Source organism: Schistocerca serialis, chromosome 7, assembly GCF_023864345.2.
Source record: "Schistocerca serialis cubense isolate TAMUIC-IGC-003099 chromosome 7, iqSchSeri2.2, whole genome shotgun sequence".
Classification (NCBI taxonomy): domain Eukaryota; kingdom Metazoa; phylum Arthropoda; class Insecta; order Orthoptera; family Acrididae; genus Schistocerca; species Schistocerca serialis.
The window spans coordinates 305,271,233-305,286,730 of record NC_064644.1 but is presented as its reverse complement, the minus strand read 5'-3'; the positions used below and the strand labels follow the sequence as shown (position 1 = coordinate 305,286,730).

General features: G+C 41.3%; 1 protein-coding gene across 1 annotated transcript in view; it reads right to left on the bottom strand.

Moving 5' to 3' along the window:
• The window catches only part of LOC126412294 (zwei Ig domain protein zig-8-like), an 899,595-nt gene that overhangs the window by 460,385 nt on the left and 423,712 nt on the right, over window positions 1-15,498 (bottom strand). The window contains exon 2 of the mRNA XM_050081809.1: window positions 1,008-1,192. Within this exon, the coding sequence (XP_049937766.1) occupies window positions 1,008-1,192 (185 nt within the window). The remainder of the gene's footprint in view (window positions 1-1,007; window positions 1,193-15,498) is intronic.

The window sequence follows — 15,498 nt, the reverse complement described above, 5'->3', positions numbered from 1 at the left end:
TCGCGACACCACTGGAGGCGGGCTGCACGATGTTGGGGCGTGAGCGGAAGACGGCCTAACGATGTGCGGGACCGTAGCCCAGCTTCATGGAGACGGTTGCGAATGGTCCTCACCGATACCCCAGGAGCAACAGTGTCCCTAATTTGCTGGGAAGTGGCGGTGCGGTCCCCTACGGCACTGCGTAGGATCCTACGGTCTTGGCGTGCAGCCGTGCATCGCTGCGGTCCGGTCCCAGGTCGACGGGCACGTGCAACTTCCGCCGACCACTGGCGACAACATCGATGTACTGTGGAGACCTCACGCCCCACGTGTTGAGCAATTCGGCGGTACGTCCACCCGGCCTCCCGCATGCCCACTATACGCCCTCGCTCAAAGTCCGTCAACTGCACATACGGTTCACGTCCACGCTGTCGCGGCATGCTACGAGTGTTAAAGACTGCGATGGAGCTCCGTATGCCACGGCAAACTGGCTGACACCGACGGCGGCGGTGCCCAAATGCTGCGCAGCTAGCGCCATTCGACGGCCAACACCGCGGTTCCTGGTGTGTCCGCTGTGCCGTGCGTGTGATCATTGCTTGTACAGCCCTCTCGCAGTGTCCGGAGCAAGTATGGTGGGTCTGACACACCGGTGTCAATGTGTTCTTTTTTCCATTTCCAGAAGTGTATATCCAGCAAGTAATTGAGGATATAGGTTGCAAGTGCTACGACGTCTTCCTCGGGTTCGGTAATAGGCGAGCACTCAGAAGGTCGTGTGGTCTGTAACGTTGGTCACGCTTGGAAAATTCTGTCCAACCCCACTGTGATCGTGATATACGATGGAAAGGTCGTCACATCCGCTCTTACCCACATTTCACCCTTGATTTGAAGCGTGTGCGACAGAGACCTTCCAAAGTACATAGACGTTGCTTGCTACATTTTCATGTCTGGTATGTTTTCCTTTAGAATAGTTGCTACACAGTGCTCAGAGGATACACTGCCAGAAATGTTGCAGCTGCTGATTTACTCACAGTTTTGTTGCCGAGGTTCTTGACCCTGCAGTTGAGGTATGCTGTCTTGCCGAGCAGGGCGGTCACGTTCCGCGAGCCCGACAGATCGAAGTAGGGTCCTGAGGGCCCGCCAGCTGCCACCACTCCCAGCTGGTTGCCGCCTCCGCCGCCCCCGCTGCCGCCCCCAGCCGACTGCGACCCGTCAGCTGTTGACAGAAACAGTCCGCCGTCAGTCTCTCACCTGTCAGTAAGGACAGGGCTTCCAGCGAGCATTACCGCACGACATAGACGTGACAGCTGCATGTTAAGTGTTGCTGCAGAGAGAGGAAATTTTTAATTTACCTGTGTCTTACCCATGAGAGAAGCTATCACATTAAGAACGTTTCTGTTTATAAAATGTCTAAAGATGAGCACATTGGCAGTTTCATTAAGCACTACATTAACACGAAGTTTTCAATTAGTGCCGACTAATGATCCAGTTAAATCAATACGTATGGAGTGTCATTTCCTACAACTGGGTATTAGAAGTCACATGTTTCTAAAAAGCGGTACTAACATACGCTCCCAAGGTATCATTTTAATCGATATGTTCTTTGGGTTATATCTCAAACTTCTCCAGATGTGCCACATACTAAATTATACGCACATAAACTGTATGAAATATTTTTTGATTTAATATGTAAACCGTATTATTGAAAAAACGTCTATTATTGTTAATATCTGACAAATCTAAAATTTGTATAAATAATATAAAATTAACCTTTCACGGGCTAGTGCTCTCACAGCTTTACTTCCTCCACTACCTGGTCTCATATCTCCCAAACTTTACAGAAGTTCTCCTGCGAAACTTACTTGACTAACACTTCTCGAAGAAAGAATATTCCGGAAGTATGGCTTAGCCACAGCCTGGGGGATGTTTCGAGAAAAAATGTTTCACTCTGCTGTGGTGTTGGAGCTGATATGAAATGTGCAGGCAGATTGAAACTGTGTACCGGGCCGACAGGGCGCTTGTCCACGAAAGACAAAGATCTCAAGTTCGACTCTCAATTCAGCACACAGTTTTTATCTGCCAGGAGTTCCATATGAGCGCTCACACTCCTGCAGAGTGAAAACTCATTCTGGAAACATCAAACTGTCTGTGGCTAAGCCATGCTTCCGCGGTATCCTTCCTTCCAGGAATACGAGTCCTGCAATGTTCGCATGAGAGCTGTGAAGATGGAAAGAGGGCGATGAGGTACTGGTGGAAGTAAAGTTGTGAGGAGGACTCGTGTGTCATGTTTGGGCGTCTCAGTTAGTATGCCCATGAAAGTCAAGGATTCCGAGTTCGAGTCTCAACCCGGCACACACTTTGAAAATGACAGAAAATTTCATATTATCCCACGCTGTGAGAATGAAAAATACATTCCGGGGGCCAAAAATTAGTCAGACGTGGTATTTTACGGATGATTGCCTCTGGTTACTGCTCATGCTCTAGATAGTTATCGATAAACTTGCACTGATAAAATTACAATCTCGGACTCAAGTCTGATGGGTAGAGAACTAGGCAGAACACTACTAAATCGCTTTCATAGCTGTAGGAGTGACGAGAATACGAATGAAGCAGAACCCAGTGCGAGAAAGTGACTCAGTTTAGTTACTACTGGTATGATCGCCGATGACGGCAGACTATACATACATATTAACTCTCGCTACTTGATCTGTTACAGTCTGTATTTAAGATAAGGCTGTCTTACTGAAAACAGCTATTACTAATGGTTCAACACAAAATATGAGTGAACCACAACTATTTATTTGTTACGTGATGGAACAACTGATTTTGCGGATGCCTGGAAGTGCATAAGGGCACCTGAACAATCGTAAAATCAGTACTGAATGGATACAGCCTTGTGAACATGGTTGTTGTCCACTTGGAAGGAGGGAATACTCACCGTATAATCATTGTGAAATACAATAACACAAATAAAATAAATAAAGGGCGGAAGTCATGCTACGAAAAGCACTCCCAAAACATCACAGACCACTTACGATTTGAACTGCATCTTCCGTACATTGAGAGTTTCGCTCCTCATTCGAAAGAGGGAGCAGAAGATACCACGAATCTTCTTTTCAAAGGCCAAATCAAACCACACTCTACTCCACGAGGCAGCTATTGTCCTGCTTCTATACTGTTCGGCTCACTGAAGAAGTGCAGCTATTCGTGCTGCTGTGAGCTACGTTCTTTTATAAGGTAACCGCCTCCAAACCTACTCTGCATGCAGTTCGCTTCACAGTGTCCGCACGAAAACGTGCTGAGATGGAAGTGCGTTCACTAACATCAACAATCCCTGTCGGGTTTTGAAAATCGATTATCATCCACAAGGCGTGACAAATCTCAGGTTCTTGACGCCCAGGATGATTTTACCACATCACTTCGACGTGTTTGATAACTGTGAGTGTTGAACCATTCCTTGTAAGCATGATGGACAGTCTGCGTTGATACACCAATAAATCTCGCACCTTCACTCACTGGTGGGGGGTGATAACTCCTTTCAGCCATTCTGTCGCTTTTTCTCTTCGACCAACGTTACTGTGCGGATCCACTTCAACCGACAGGTACATAAACATCACTTCACTGGGAATGTAATTCAATGGTGGAAGGTCATATAACCACTGGGTACCAGTTATATATCGTGTGCTACAGTCAAAATCAACAACTTTGTTCGTTGAAAACGTTTGTTTCTTCCGGTAAGTGTATCAGCTCCCAATACTGCAGACCAAGGAACGTGAAATTATTAACTTTGCCGAAATAATATGTCCTTTACTCTGAAGCACACGATAAGATCATGCACTTCGTTCACATACAGTATCAGTTACGTCATGAATACAGCTAAATTACAAAAAATAAAGAAAAATAGTTTAAAGTTCTGAAATGTTCTAAATTTTGCAATTTGGAAGACATGACTTAAACGTAACGCAATGTTATAGTAAATATGATTACGAAATCTAAACTTTTGTCTTTAAATGTTCTATGATGTTGTAGTTACTTGGTCATGTAGATGATTCTGCTCTAGTAACTGGGCACTGTTGACGGAGACGGCGTTGTACTTACGTTCTCTTGTTTGTCTCGAAGAAGGTAGTGAATAGATTTTGCTCTAGTAACTGGGCACTGTTGACGGAGACGGCGTTGTACTTCCGTTCTCTTGTTTGTCTCGAAGAAGGTATTGAATAGATAATTATACTGATAAATATGTCTTCGAATCTGAGAGCAGATACTAAAGCATTTCCTGAAGAAAAATTAATGTGAATTAATGTTCATTGAAGCACAGTAACGAAGATTGTGATGATTCATTTCTCATTACTGACAAGTCATAATTTCATCCAAATTTACGGTAAACCTCAAATACACGGAAGCATATTTTAGCAGCGATCGTTTATTGAGAAGTTGCAGCAGTTTGAGTATAGCGAATATTTGGTTTGATCACTATTATTATGCTACAAAAGAATAATCTTTATACATCAACGTAACTGATTTGAAAAAGTGTATGTCGTCATTGACTAATGACAATCCGTAATTTATCAAAATTAAACAATTAAATAGTATTTAATAAATGGTATTAAATAATATCCCACTTAAATACGCATAGATGGAGCCATAAATTCTCTGATGACTATGATCAATTTTTGTGCAGTAGGTTAGGCCACACACAAGAGGTAAATTCTATCCATTGTAGGGACGTTGCGCTTGTCGGCATGTGGCAGAATTACATTGATTACGTCGATGTGTGGCAGCAGGTACTTTAGAAGTAGTTTAATTACAGAGAGGGTGAGAGTCTCGCCCACCGATTCTACACTTCAGGACGGTTAGCCTAATTTGTGCTGTTCAAAGGTTGTAGCCTGTGATTCTGAACCTTACTCCCCTACATTTCCATAACCACCCTTAACTTTTCACTACAGAGGAACTCACTTCATTGAATTTTTGTTATGTGTAACACAAGGAAAAAGATGCAACGTGAAGCAGATTCATAAAGCACGAGTGCAACTGAGCAATAAGCTATTCCCCACCAATTTCTACCCCTGTTAATGTTTTCAGACAGCCGCATAATTAAAAGGTGGCCTACGGACAGCAGTGTATACTGCAACGTGCTCTCGTGGTTGATTACTCTGCTGTGCAAACGGGAAATGTCTCATTAGATGTTCACCTGTCGCCAGCCTATCCTGCTCTAGATCCTGCGTGTCATACGTACGTTGTTTCCTCATACTGTGGCCCGAACGCTCATTTTCCTCTTAATTTTAATTTTTCTTGTGTTCATTTATTTATCCTCGATAAAAGAGTGCTATCCTTTATTTCTTCGATTCACATCTTGCAAGTACCTCTTGGCCCAAGTTGCTTAAACTAACCTACACGGTGCATAAAAGTTAAGGACGATAGTAACTTCCGTGTGACGCGTCAGTGCGTAGTGACGTAGATCGATGAAACTTGGACCATACGTGAAAAGAACTACTACAATACAGTACAGAAGGTAACTGCCAGAAATACGCAATGAGACGAACCTAAATGACACATTTATTCAAGGACCATAATTATACTTGGCGTGATTCATGATAATCCGCTAGACTATTACAAACTGAGGGACATAGTTCTCCATAGGGTGCGTGATCACGACTGACGGCAATGCATGCTCTGCAGTACGCTCCGATTCTGGCTGCAAGGTTATTACGGCTTTCTTCTGACAAGACAATCCGTTACTTCACCACTGCGGTTGACAAGTGTTGGACGGTCTGTGGTCCATGTGGAGGTGCTGCAATACTACTGCCCAGCACATCCCACACGCGCTAAGTCAGTTCATCTACCTGCGCAGTTCAAAGCGGTAGCACGCCGTCATCCACACATTACGTGTTCCCACTTCTCACCATATGAGCTTACGTAATGCACCCAGGAAGATTGTTGAACATGATCGCTTTGATGGTCCAGGTGTTATGATGTGGAATGCGCAATATTGGACGTCGTATTTACCTCCAGATATTTGAACGTGGTATACTTATCTACCATCATTATTGTGACACTGTACTCCTTCCCCATGTGCGTCTTTTCAGGGGAGAATTCGGCCTAGACTTCATTTTTATGGAAGACAGTGCTCGACCGCACCGAATAGGGCAGGTGGGGGAACTCTCGGTACGAGACAATATTCGTCGAATGGACTGGCGTGCCATGCGCCCAAACTTTCGAACACGTGTGTAATACGTCCGGCAGAGATATTGCAGCAGGTGCACGTGCATCAACGACCACCCAGCAACTGTCAACCGCACTGGTGGAGGAATGGAACGCGCTATCGCAAGACTTCCTTACCAACCGTGCGAACTGCGCGAGATCACGTTACAGAGAATGCATTGCCGTCTGTGGTGCTCATACTCCCTCTCAAGAAGCATGTCCCACCCTTTTTAATTTTCAGAGGACTATCACGATTCTGTTATCTTCAGCATAATTACTGTCTTTGAATGGAAGTGCATTAATGTTCACCTCATTGCGTATTTCTGTCAGTTACATCCTGCACTATTTGTAAAAGTCTTTCTCTGCTTGATCCAAGTATAAGTGAGGTAAGTTACCTGGCAGTGACAAATCATGCTAAAGTCACTTTCGTCTTTAAGTTTTACACACCAGAGTGTATTATTCAAGTGTTCGTGCCGCACGTGTATCAGCACGACATAAATATTACATCTTACTTACTTTTTGGGGAACTGTTTGTAAATAATGACAAAAAGTGAATTATCTATTGGTACATCCACTTTTAATTTTTCTTTTCGTTTCACCTAACGTGGTAATTACTCCTGCTTTAAACGCCAGCTACCACTCGTACCTGAATTACCTCACAATTATCTATCAATGATCTAATTTTTTACGTATCACCACACTGGTCCTAGACGTTTTAAGATTATTTAGCCTGCTGCTCCCACACTTTCAGTTCGACTTTGTTGTTCAATCCCTTTCATAACAGTGTAGTAAACGTTCTGAAGCAATTTTTTGTAGTTTGCGGAGTGAGCAGTTATAGCATGAAGACCAAATCAGATTGCAGAATTTCATTTCACTGAAGGAATTGCTTACTGCGCAAAGGACGCATTAATATCTGCTTTAACAGTCGTGCTATCCTTACAGTCATGTACCTGAAACTTCATTGGTAAATTACTTTTACAGACACGGTCGCTCAATCAGAAAACTTCAGACGATATTGATCTGTCTCTCATACGGCAAAACAAATACAGTATCCAAAATCTATACAATAGACTCATTACATCGTATTTGTAGACGTCTTTTAATAGATCAGACCTGAAGCCCATAAAATTTAATTATATTCCTGGTTCCTTTAGCTTTTAAAGAACGTTTGAAGTAAGTGAATAACTGAAACTTCCTGGCAGATTAAAACTGTGTGCCGGACCGAGACCCGAACTCGTCACCTTTGCCTTTCACGGGCAAGTGCTCTACCAACTGAGCTACCCAAGCACGACTCACGCCCCGTCCTCACAGCTTTACTTCTGCCAGTACCTCGTCTCCTACCTTCCAAACTTTACAGAAGCTCTCCTGCGAGCAGGAGGCGTGAGGACGGGGCGTGAGTCGTGCTTGGGCAGCTCAGTTGGTAGAGCATTTGCCGTGAAAGGCAAAGGTCCCGAGTTCGAGTCTCGGTCCGGCACACAGTTTTAATCTGCCAGGAAGTTTCATATCAGCGCACACTCCGCTGCAGAGTGAAAGTCTCATTCTGGAAGTGAAGAACTATTTTACCTCGTACATTAGCATTGATATGTGATCTCTTATTCTTCAATGTTATACCTCTTGTATTATTTTGATCTTCAAAGAAGATTGTGCTTCATTCTTTAACAATGAGTGACGTTATCCTAATAACAGCTCACAAAGATAATAGTCTAACTTTCGAGGCGAAGACGTGCGTGGTCTTTGAAAGATGTCGCATGTCGTCAGCTGAAAACAAATTCTTCGTATCGGAATTTATTTTGATTTTGGTAAGTCTGTTAGCTAAGTGTGTTTAACGTTAAACTTCGTACCGCCCTCCTTCTAACACAAAAAATACTTGTGACTATGATGTGTACATCATTAAATGATAATTACTGGTTATCTGCCATTTTCCGCTTTTCTTTCGCGCATTAAGTGATTTCTCTTAATATCGCATCACTCACTGGAGCCCACATTTGTTTCACTTCAAATTTACGTAGGCCTAAGTCAGCCCTTCCGTTTCATATCGCTAAATAAACGTTAATCCGTGCAGTTGCACAACGCAGTCAATTCTGTTTGTTATTCAGTAATCTTATCGTCGTATATTACACCTAGTCTATGTTTCTCGAGGTGTGTCTTTTCACAGTTTTCTACATTCTGAAAATTATTAGGTATGCTTCGACTAATTTCATGGGCTATTCCACGACTGAAGTAAATCTGAAATTATCTGTTATAAGTGTGAAAAGAGCTGGCTGAAAATAATCCGAGGAATTGTAAGTTAAAGGCTATCAGTGACATACCCTGTGTAGTACCAAGACATTTAGCGCCAATTAAAACAATTTTGATTATTCTTAAAATCGGTCTTCTATACAAGTTTGGAAAAGGTTGGATATGCAGAATTCTTCTAATTACCTCTATCATTTTCTTTTAATGTTATTTACGTTAATATTTATGCTTGCTAATGCTTTTAATGTTATTTACTTTAATATTTATGCATTCCAATGGTTGCACATGATAAATCCACAATTACATATTGATTCAAAATGTGTTTCATTATTCAGTAACTGGATTGCGTTGACATCGATTTCAATAGTTTTTGAGGTGTGGATTCTGAACAGCTTCCAATATTTGTAATCGTAGGCTATAACTGTATAATAGGCTACAAGTCACCTCATACGCAAATTTTTTGCAGAAAGTGGTAATGAGTCAAGATGTAAAATTTTTATAGTTATTCCGAAATGATAACTTTGTTTACCATTTCATAGTTAGAGCGAGATCTTCTCCGCTGCTGTAAGTTTCCTTTCCCTAAAAATATTACTCCTTAATTTTGATCTGGACGTCAATGGTGGAGATAGTCTCTCCAAAAGACAGATAAAGGGTTTACAAGCGAAATGCGACTCTACTGGATGTCTTTAAAAAACCAAGTGAAAACATTTTTGAAAGATTTTGTTCAGGAGTTTAAAGGATATTGGAGAACTGCAGAGGGCACATTAACAAGGCTACTGGAGGTGCAAAACTAATTTAGGAGGCCGTCCTTGGCGCTTGGAGTCTTGAAGACTTGTATTCAAGAGTTAAGAAAGAGGTAGAGACGAAATACCGCCTTTGAAGAAATTGGAAGGGACTGTAAAAGGCGACAAAAATAAAAGAATTTTTATTTTGAGAGAACTACGCATTACGCAGAGTGCTAATTGTACTTAATGGAACGGAAGGAAGTCGCAAAGCATACAGCTAATCTGCACTACCGTTTACTTGTGTCACAAACACGTGCACCGGCAGTTTTATTCCAATTTTATTTCCATTTTATAATGAATGATCATTTTCCTGATGTAACCCGTCGCAGTTTGTGTAAAAAGTGTACCAATAAGTTTGTTCTATCTGTAATGTATGAACCTTTTGGTATGCTCCTAAGCTGATAATGTAATTCTAGTGAAGAGGGAAAACTCTGTCATGGAAAAATTTGCAGCGTGACATACATAATGAAAACAACATAACGATGAAAATTATTAGTCTGCACTAACAGACTGTTATCAGAATTTGATATATGGCCAGTCAACAGTTTGTAGTTAATTGAATGAAACCCCATAGAAATATATCTAGTCTTTCGCAAATGCAAATAACTGATGTTGCATTGTATCCATCAACAATTTAAATTCAAACTCGAATTAGTCCTTAGTATTTAAGGAAATCGTTAGGTGTGAAGACTGTAATAGTCTTCACTATGTAGAAGTAAAATTAGTCTGCTGAAACTCCCATAAACTGTGATATATGAGCACTGACGTCGATAACATTCAAATTCACTAGTAAAATTTTCGCTTACGCGGTCGTACTAACGTGGCGTGTAATAAGAGGCAAATGGTTACTCTACAATGTTTGTTAACACTGCCATGTGTCATAATCAAAATCCTTTAAATTGATAAAACCATCCAGCTAGAGATGAGAGTGCGAGTGTGACTGAAGTTGATGCCAATGATTGGCATTATCTAACTACTAATATTCCAAATTAATTAGTTACTCTGCGTTTAAACAATGAGAAGCTGGGAATCATGATTCTATGTTGAGCAGAGGCTTACAAAACAGTGAAGATGCTATCGTTTATCCTCTAATAAAGTGATCAGAAGATCAATACAAATTGCAAAAAGGTTTAGAAAAGATATCTGTGTGGTGTGAAAATTAGCATTGACCACACAAATAATGAAAACTGTGAAGTGATCCATATGAGTGCTAAAAGGAATCCGTTAACCTCGCTTACACGATAAATCAATCGAATCTAATGGTCGTAAATTCAACTAGATGCCTAGGAATTACAATTACGAACAATTTAAATTGGAAAGAACACACAGAAAATGTTGCGCGAAAGACGAACCAAAGACTGCGTTTTATTCCCAGAACACTTAGAACATGCAACATATCTGCTAAAGAGACTGTCTACATTACGCTTGTTTGCCCCCTTTTGGAATACTGCTGCACAGTGTGGGATCCTTGCCAGATAGGATTAACGGAATAAATCGAGAACGTTCAAAGAAGGTCAGCACATTTTGAATTATCGAGAAATATGGGAGACATTGTCATGGATAAGGCATTTCTCGCTGCGGCGGGATCTTCTCAAGAAATTTCAATAACCAAATTTTTCCTCCGAAACCGAAAATATTTTCTCAAAGCCTACCTACATAGAGAGAAACTATTATCATAATAACATAAATGAGTGCTCGCGTGGAAAGATATAGGTGTTCATTTTTTCCGCTCGCTGTTCGAGAATGGAATAACAGAGAATTATAGTTAAGGGAATTCGATGAACCCTCTGACTGGCATTTAAGTGTGATCTGCAGAGCATCCACGTAGATACAGATGTAGATGAAGAAGGGGCCAGGGACGCGATAGGAGGGGGCCGCAACACTAAACACTGTCGGTTAGTTATGTCAAAACTACCTTGGATCCCTCTGCTTCGGCCACGTGGACTACATGGGCTGCAAAGACTTTTTTTCCTTTAATCGAATTTTTGTGTTGTTAACAAATTAAACCTTCTAAACTCTTCACGCTAATTGTTGTTGTTGTTGTCTTCAGTCATGAGACTGGTTTGATGCAGCTCTCCATGCTAATCTATCCTGTGCAAGCTTCTTCATCTCCCAGTACTTACTGCAACCTACATCCTTCTGAATCTGCTTAGTGTATTCGTCTCTTGGTCTCCCTCTACGATTTTTACCCTCCACGCTGCCCTCCAATGCTAAATTTGTGATCCCTTTATGCCTCACAACATGTCCTACCAACCGGTCCCTTCTTCTTGTCAAGTTGTGCCACAAACTGTAGTGGGACGAAATTAAGCGTCACCCATCCGCCAGTGTCAGCCCAGTTTGCAGGTGAATATAAGTTAATTTAGTTTTTGTTTATGTATTTTTCTTAATATTTGTAATAGCTGTGAATTATCTAAAAGTTTTTTTTTTATGTTTCATGTACGGAGAGGGCGGCGCAACGAACGGAGGCAGCATCTTCGCTGCCGCGACCAGAGAGGAAATTGCTCGCCGCTATACGTCGCGGGTCGACAGCCAAGGAGCAACAGAAGATCCTGGAACCGAGTTGTTGCGTCGTGCTTCTAAAAATTAAAAATGAATAATTTGTACCCTTTTTGTACAACAATGACGTCATAGAGAGCCTAATCTTATTGAAAAGTCAGTCCTAGTTTGTCAACGGTGAAGTTCACATCTGTATGTGTAGGAAGCTAATAAAATGTGGATGCTACTGAAGTTGAAACACGTGTTCTGAGGATTTATTTATGAAGAATTATGTGAACGGATTAATAATATATTTGACAAGATTATTGAATTCTGACAGCGTTCATCAAAACTTTGAATCTCAAAGGTCTATTCAATGTGTGATTCTGATATCGATTAAATCAAGATAACGTATGTCAATATAATTACTGAGGAGAAACAAACGAAATTTAAATCGAAAAAGTTTACGAAAACCAATTTGCCCAAGTGATGTAATTCTTTGCATACGACTCAACTGATGTTTTACAATTTCGTTCAAGAACCATTCTATGACAATTTAAAAAGAATATAAATCATTTTGAAGTGGGTTGTAACTGACGTAGGTGACGAAGTCTGCACATGGTCATATATCAACGAAAATCGGTTATAAAAAACTTACGTCGTTACACTACAAAACTCCTCTTCTCCCCAATCCTATTCAATACCTCCTCATTAGTTATGTGATCTACCCATTTAATTTTCAGCATTCTTCTGTAGCATCACATTTCGAAAGCTTCTATTCTCTTCTTGTCCAAACTATTTATCGTCCATGTTTCACTTCCATACATGGCTACACTCCATACAAATACTTTCAGAAACGACTTCCTCACACTTAAATCTATACCCGATGTTAACAAATTTCTCTTCTTCAGAAACGCTTTCCTCGCCATTGCCAGTCTACATTTTATATCCTCTCTACTTCGACCATCATCAGTTATCTTGGTCCCCAAATAGCAAAACTCCTTTACTACTTTAAGTGTCTCATTTCCGAATCTAATTCCCTCAGCATCACCCGACTTAATTCGCCTACATTCCATTATCCTCGTTTTGCTTTTGTTGATGTTCATCTTATATCCTCCTTTCAAGACACTGCCCATTCCGTTCAACAGCTCTTCCAAGTCCTTTGCTGTCTCTGACAGAATAACAATGTCATCGGCGAACCTCAACGTTTTTATTTCTTCTCCATGGACTTTAATACCTACTCCGAATTTTTCTTTTGCTTCTTTTACTGCTTGCTCAATATACAGATTGAATAACATCGGGGACAGGCTGCAACCCTGTCTCACTCCCTTCCCAACCGCTGCTTCCCTTTCATGTCCCTCGACTCTTATAACTGCCATCTGGTTTCTGTACAAATTGTAAATAGCCTTTCGCTCCCTATATTTTACCCCTGCCACCTTTAGAATTTGAAATAGAGTATTCCAGTCAACATTGTCAAAAGCTTTCTCTAAGTCTACAAAAGCTAGAAATGTAGGTCTGCCTTTCTTTAATCTATTTTCTAAGATAAGTCGTAAGGTCAGTATTGCCTCACGTGTTCCAACATTTCTGCGAAATCCAAACTGATCTTCGCCGATGTCGGATTCTACCAGTCTTTCCATTCGCCTGTAAAGAATTCGCGTTAGTATTTTGCAGCTGTGACTTATTAAACTGATAGTTCGGTAATTTTCACATCTGTCAACACCTGCTTTCTTTGGGATTGGAATTATAATATTCCTCTTGAAGTCTGAGGGTATTTCGCCTGTCTCACATATCTTGCTCACCAGATGGTAGAGTTTTGTCAGGACTGGCTCTCCCAAGGCCGTCAGTAGTTCTAATGGAATGTTGTCTACTCCTGGGGCCTGTTTCGACTCAGGTCTTTCAGTGCTCTGTCAAACTCTTCACGCAGTATCGTATCTCCCATTTCATCTTCATCTACATCCTCTTCCATTTCCGTAATATTGTCCTCAAGTACATCGCCCTTGTATAGACCCTCTATATACTCTTTCCACCTTTCTGCTTTCCCTTCTTTGCTTAGAACTGGGTTTCCATCTGAGATCTTGATATTCGTACAAGTGGTTCTCCTTTCTCCAAAGGTTTCTTTAATTTTCCTGTAGGCAGTATCTATCATACCCCTAGTGAGATAAGCCTCTACATCCTTACATTTGTCCTCTAGCCATCCCTGCTTAGCCATTTTGCACTTCCTGGCGATCTCATTTTTGAGACGTTTGTATTCCTTTTTGCCTGCTTCATTTACGGCATTTTTATATTTTCTCCTTTCATCAATTAAATTCAATATATCTTCTGTTGTCCAAGGATTTCTACTAGCCCTCGTCTTTTTACCTACTTGATCCTCTGCTGCCTTCACTACTTCATCCCTCAGAGCTACCCATTCTTCTTCTACTGTATTTCTTTCCCCCATTCCTGTCAATTGTTCCCTTATGCGCTCCCTGAAACTCTGTACAACTTCTGGTTCTTTCAGTTTATCCAGGTCCCAACTCCTTAAATTCCCACCTTTTTGCAGATTCTTCAGTTTTAATCTACAGTTCATAACCAATAGATTGTGGTCAGAGTCCACATCTGCCCCTGGAAATGTCTTACAATTTAAAACCTGGTTCCTAAATCTCTGTCTTACCATTATATAATCTATCTGATACCTTTTAGTATCTCCAGGATTCTTCCATGTATACAACCTTCTTTTATGATTCTTGAACCAAATGTTAACTATGATTAAGTTACGCTCTGTGCAAAATTCTACCAGACGGCTTCCTCTTTCATTTCTCTCCCCCAATCCATATTCACCTACTATGTTTCCTTCTCTCCCTTTTCCTACTCTCGAAATCCAGTCACCCATGACTATTAAACTTTCGTTTCCCTTCACTACCTGAATAATTTCTTTTATCTCATCATACATTTCATCAATTTCTTCATCATCTGCAGAGCTAGTTGGCATATAAACTTGTACTACTGTAGTAGGCGTGGGCTTCGTGTCTATCTTGGCCACAATAATGCGTTCACTATGCTGTTTGTAGTAGCTTACCCGCGCTCCTATTTTTTTATTCATTATTAAACCTACTCCTGCATTACTCCTATTTGATTTTGTATTTATAACCCTGCATTCACCTGACCAAAAGCCTTGTTCCTCCTGCCACCGAACTTCACTAATTCGCACTATATCTAACTTCAACCTATCCATTTCCCTTTTTAAATTTCGTAACCTACCTTCCCGATAAGGGATCTGAAATTCCATGCTCCGATCCGTAGAACGCCAGTTTTCTTTCTTCTGAGTAGTCCCCGCCCGGAGATCCGAATAGGGGACTATTTTACCTCCTGAATATTTTACCCAAGAGGACGCCATCATCATTTAACCATACAGTAAAGCTGCATGCCCTCGGGAAAAATTACGGCTGTAGTTTCCCCTTGCTTTCAGCCGTTCGCAGTACCAGCACAGCAAGGCCGTTTTGGTTAGTGTTGCAAGGCCAGATCAGTCAATCATCCAGACTGTTGCCCCTGCAACTACTGAAAAGGCTGCAGCCCCTCTTCAGGAACCACACGTTTGTCTGGCCTCTGAACAGATACCCCTCCGTTGTGGTTGCACCTACGGTACGGCCACATATATCGCTGAGGCACGCAAGCCTCCCCACCAACGGCAAGGTCCGTGGTTCATGGGGGTAGGCTTAATATATAAGGTTTAATATATTTCTGACCAAAAAGAGATTCCGATACCTGGAGTCGGAGGCCTTTGTTAATCCTGCCTTTTGAGTCATTGTAGTAATATTTCCAGAAAAAAATTTCTTACCCTAACTTATATTTC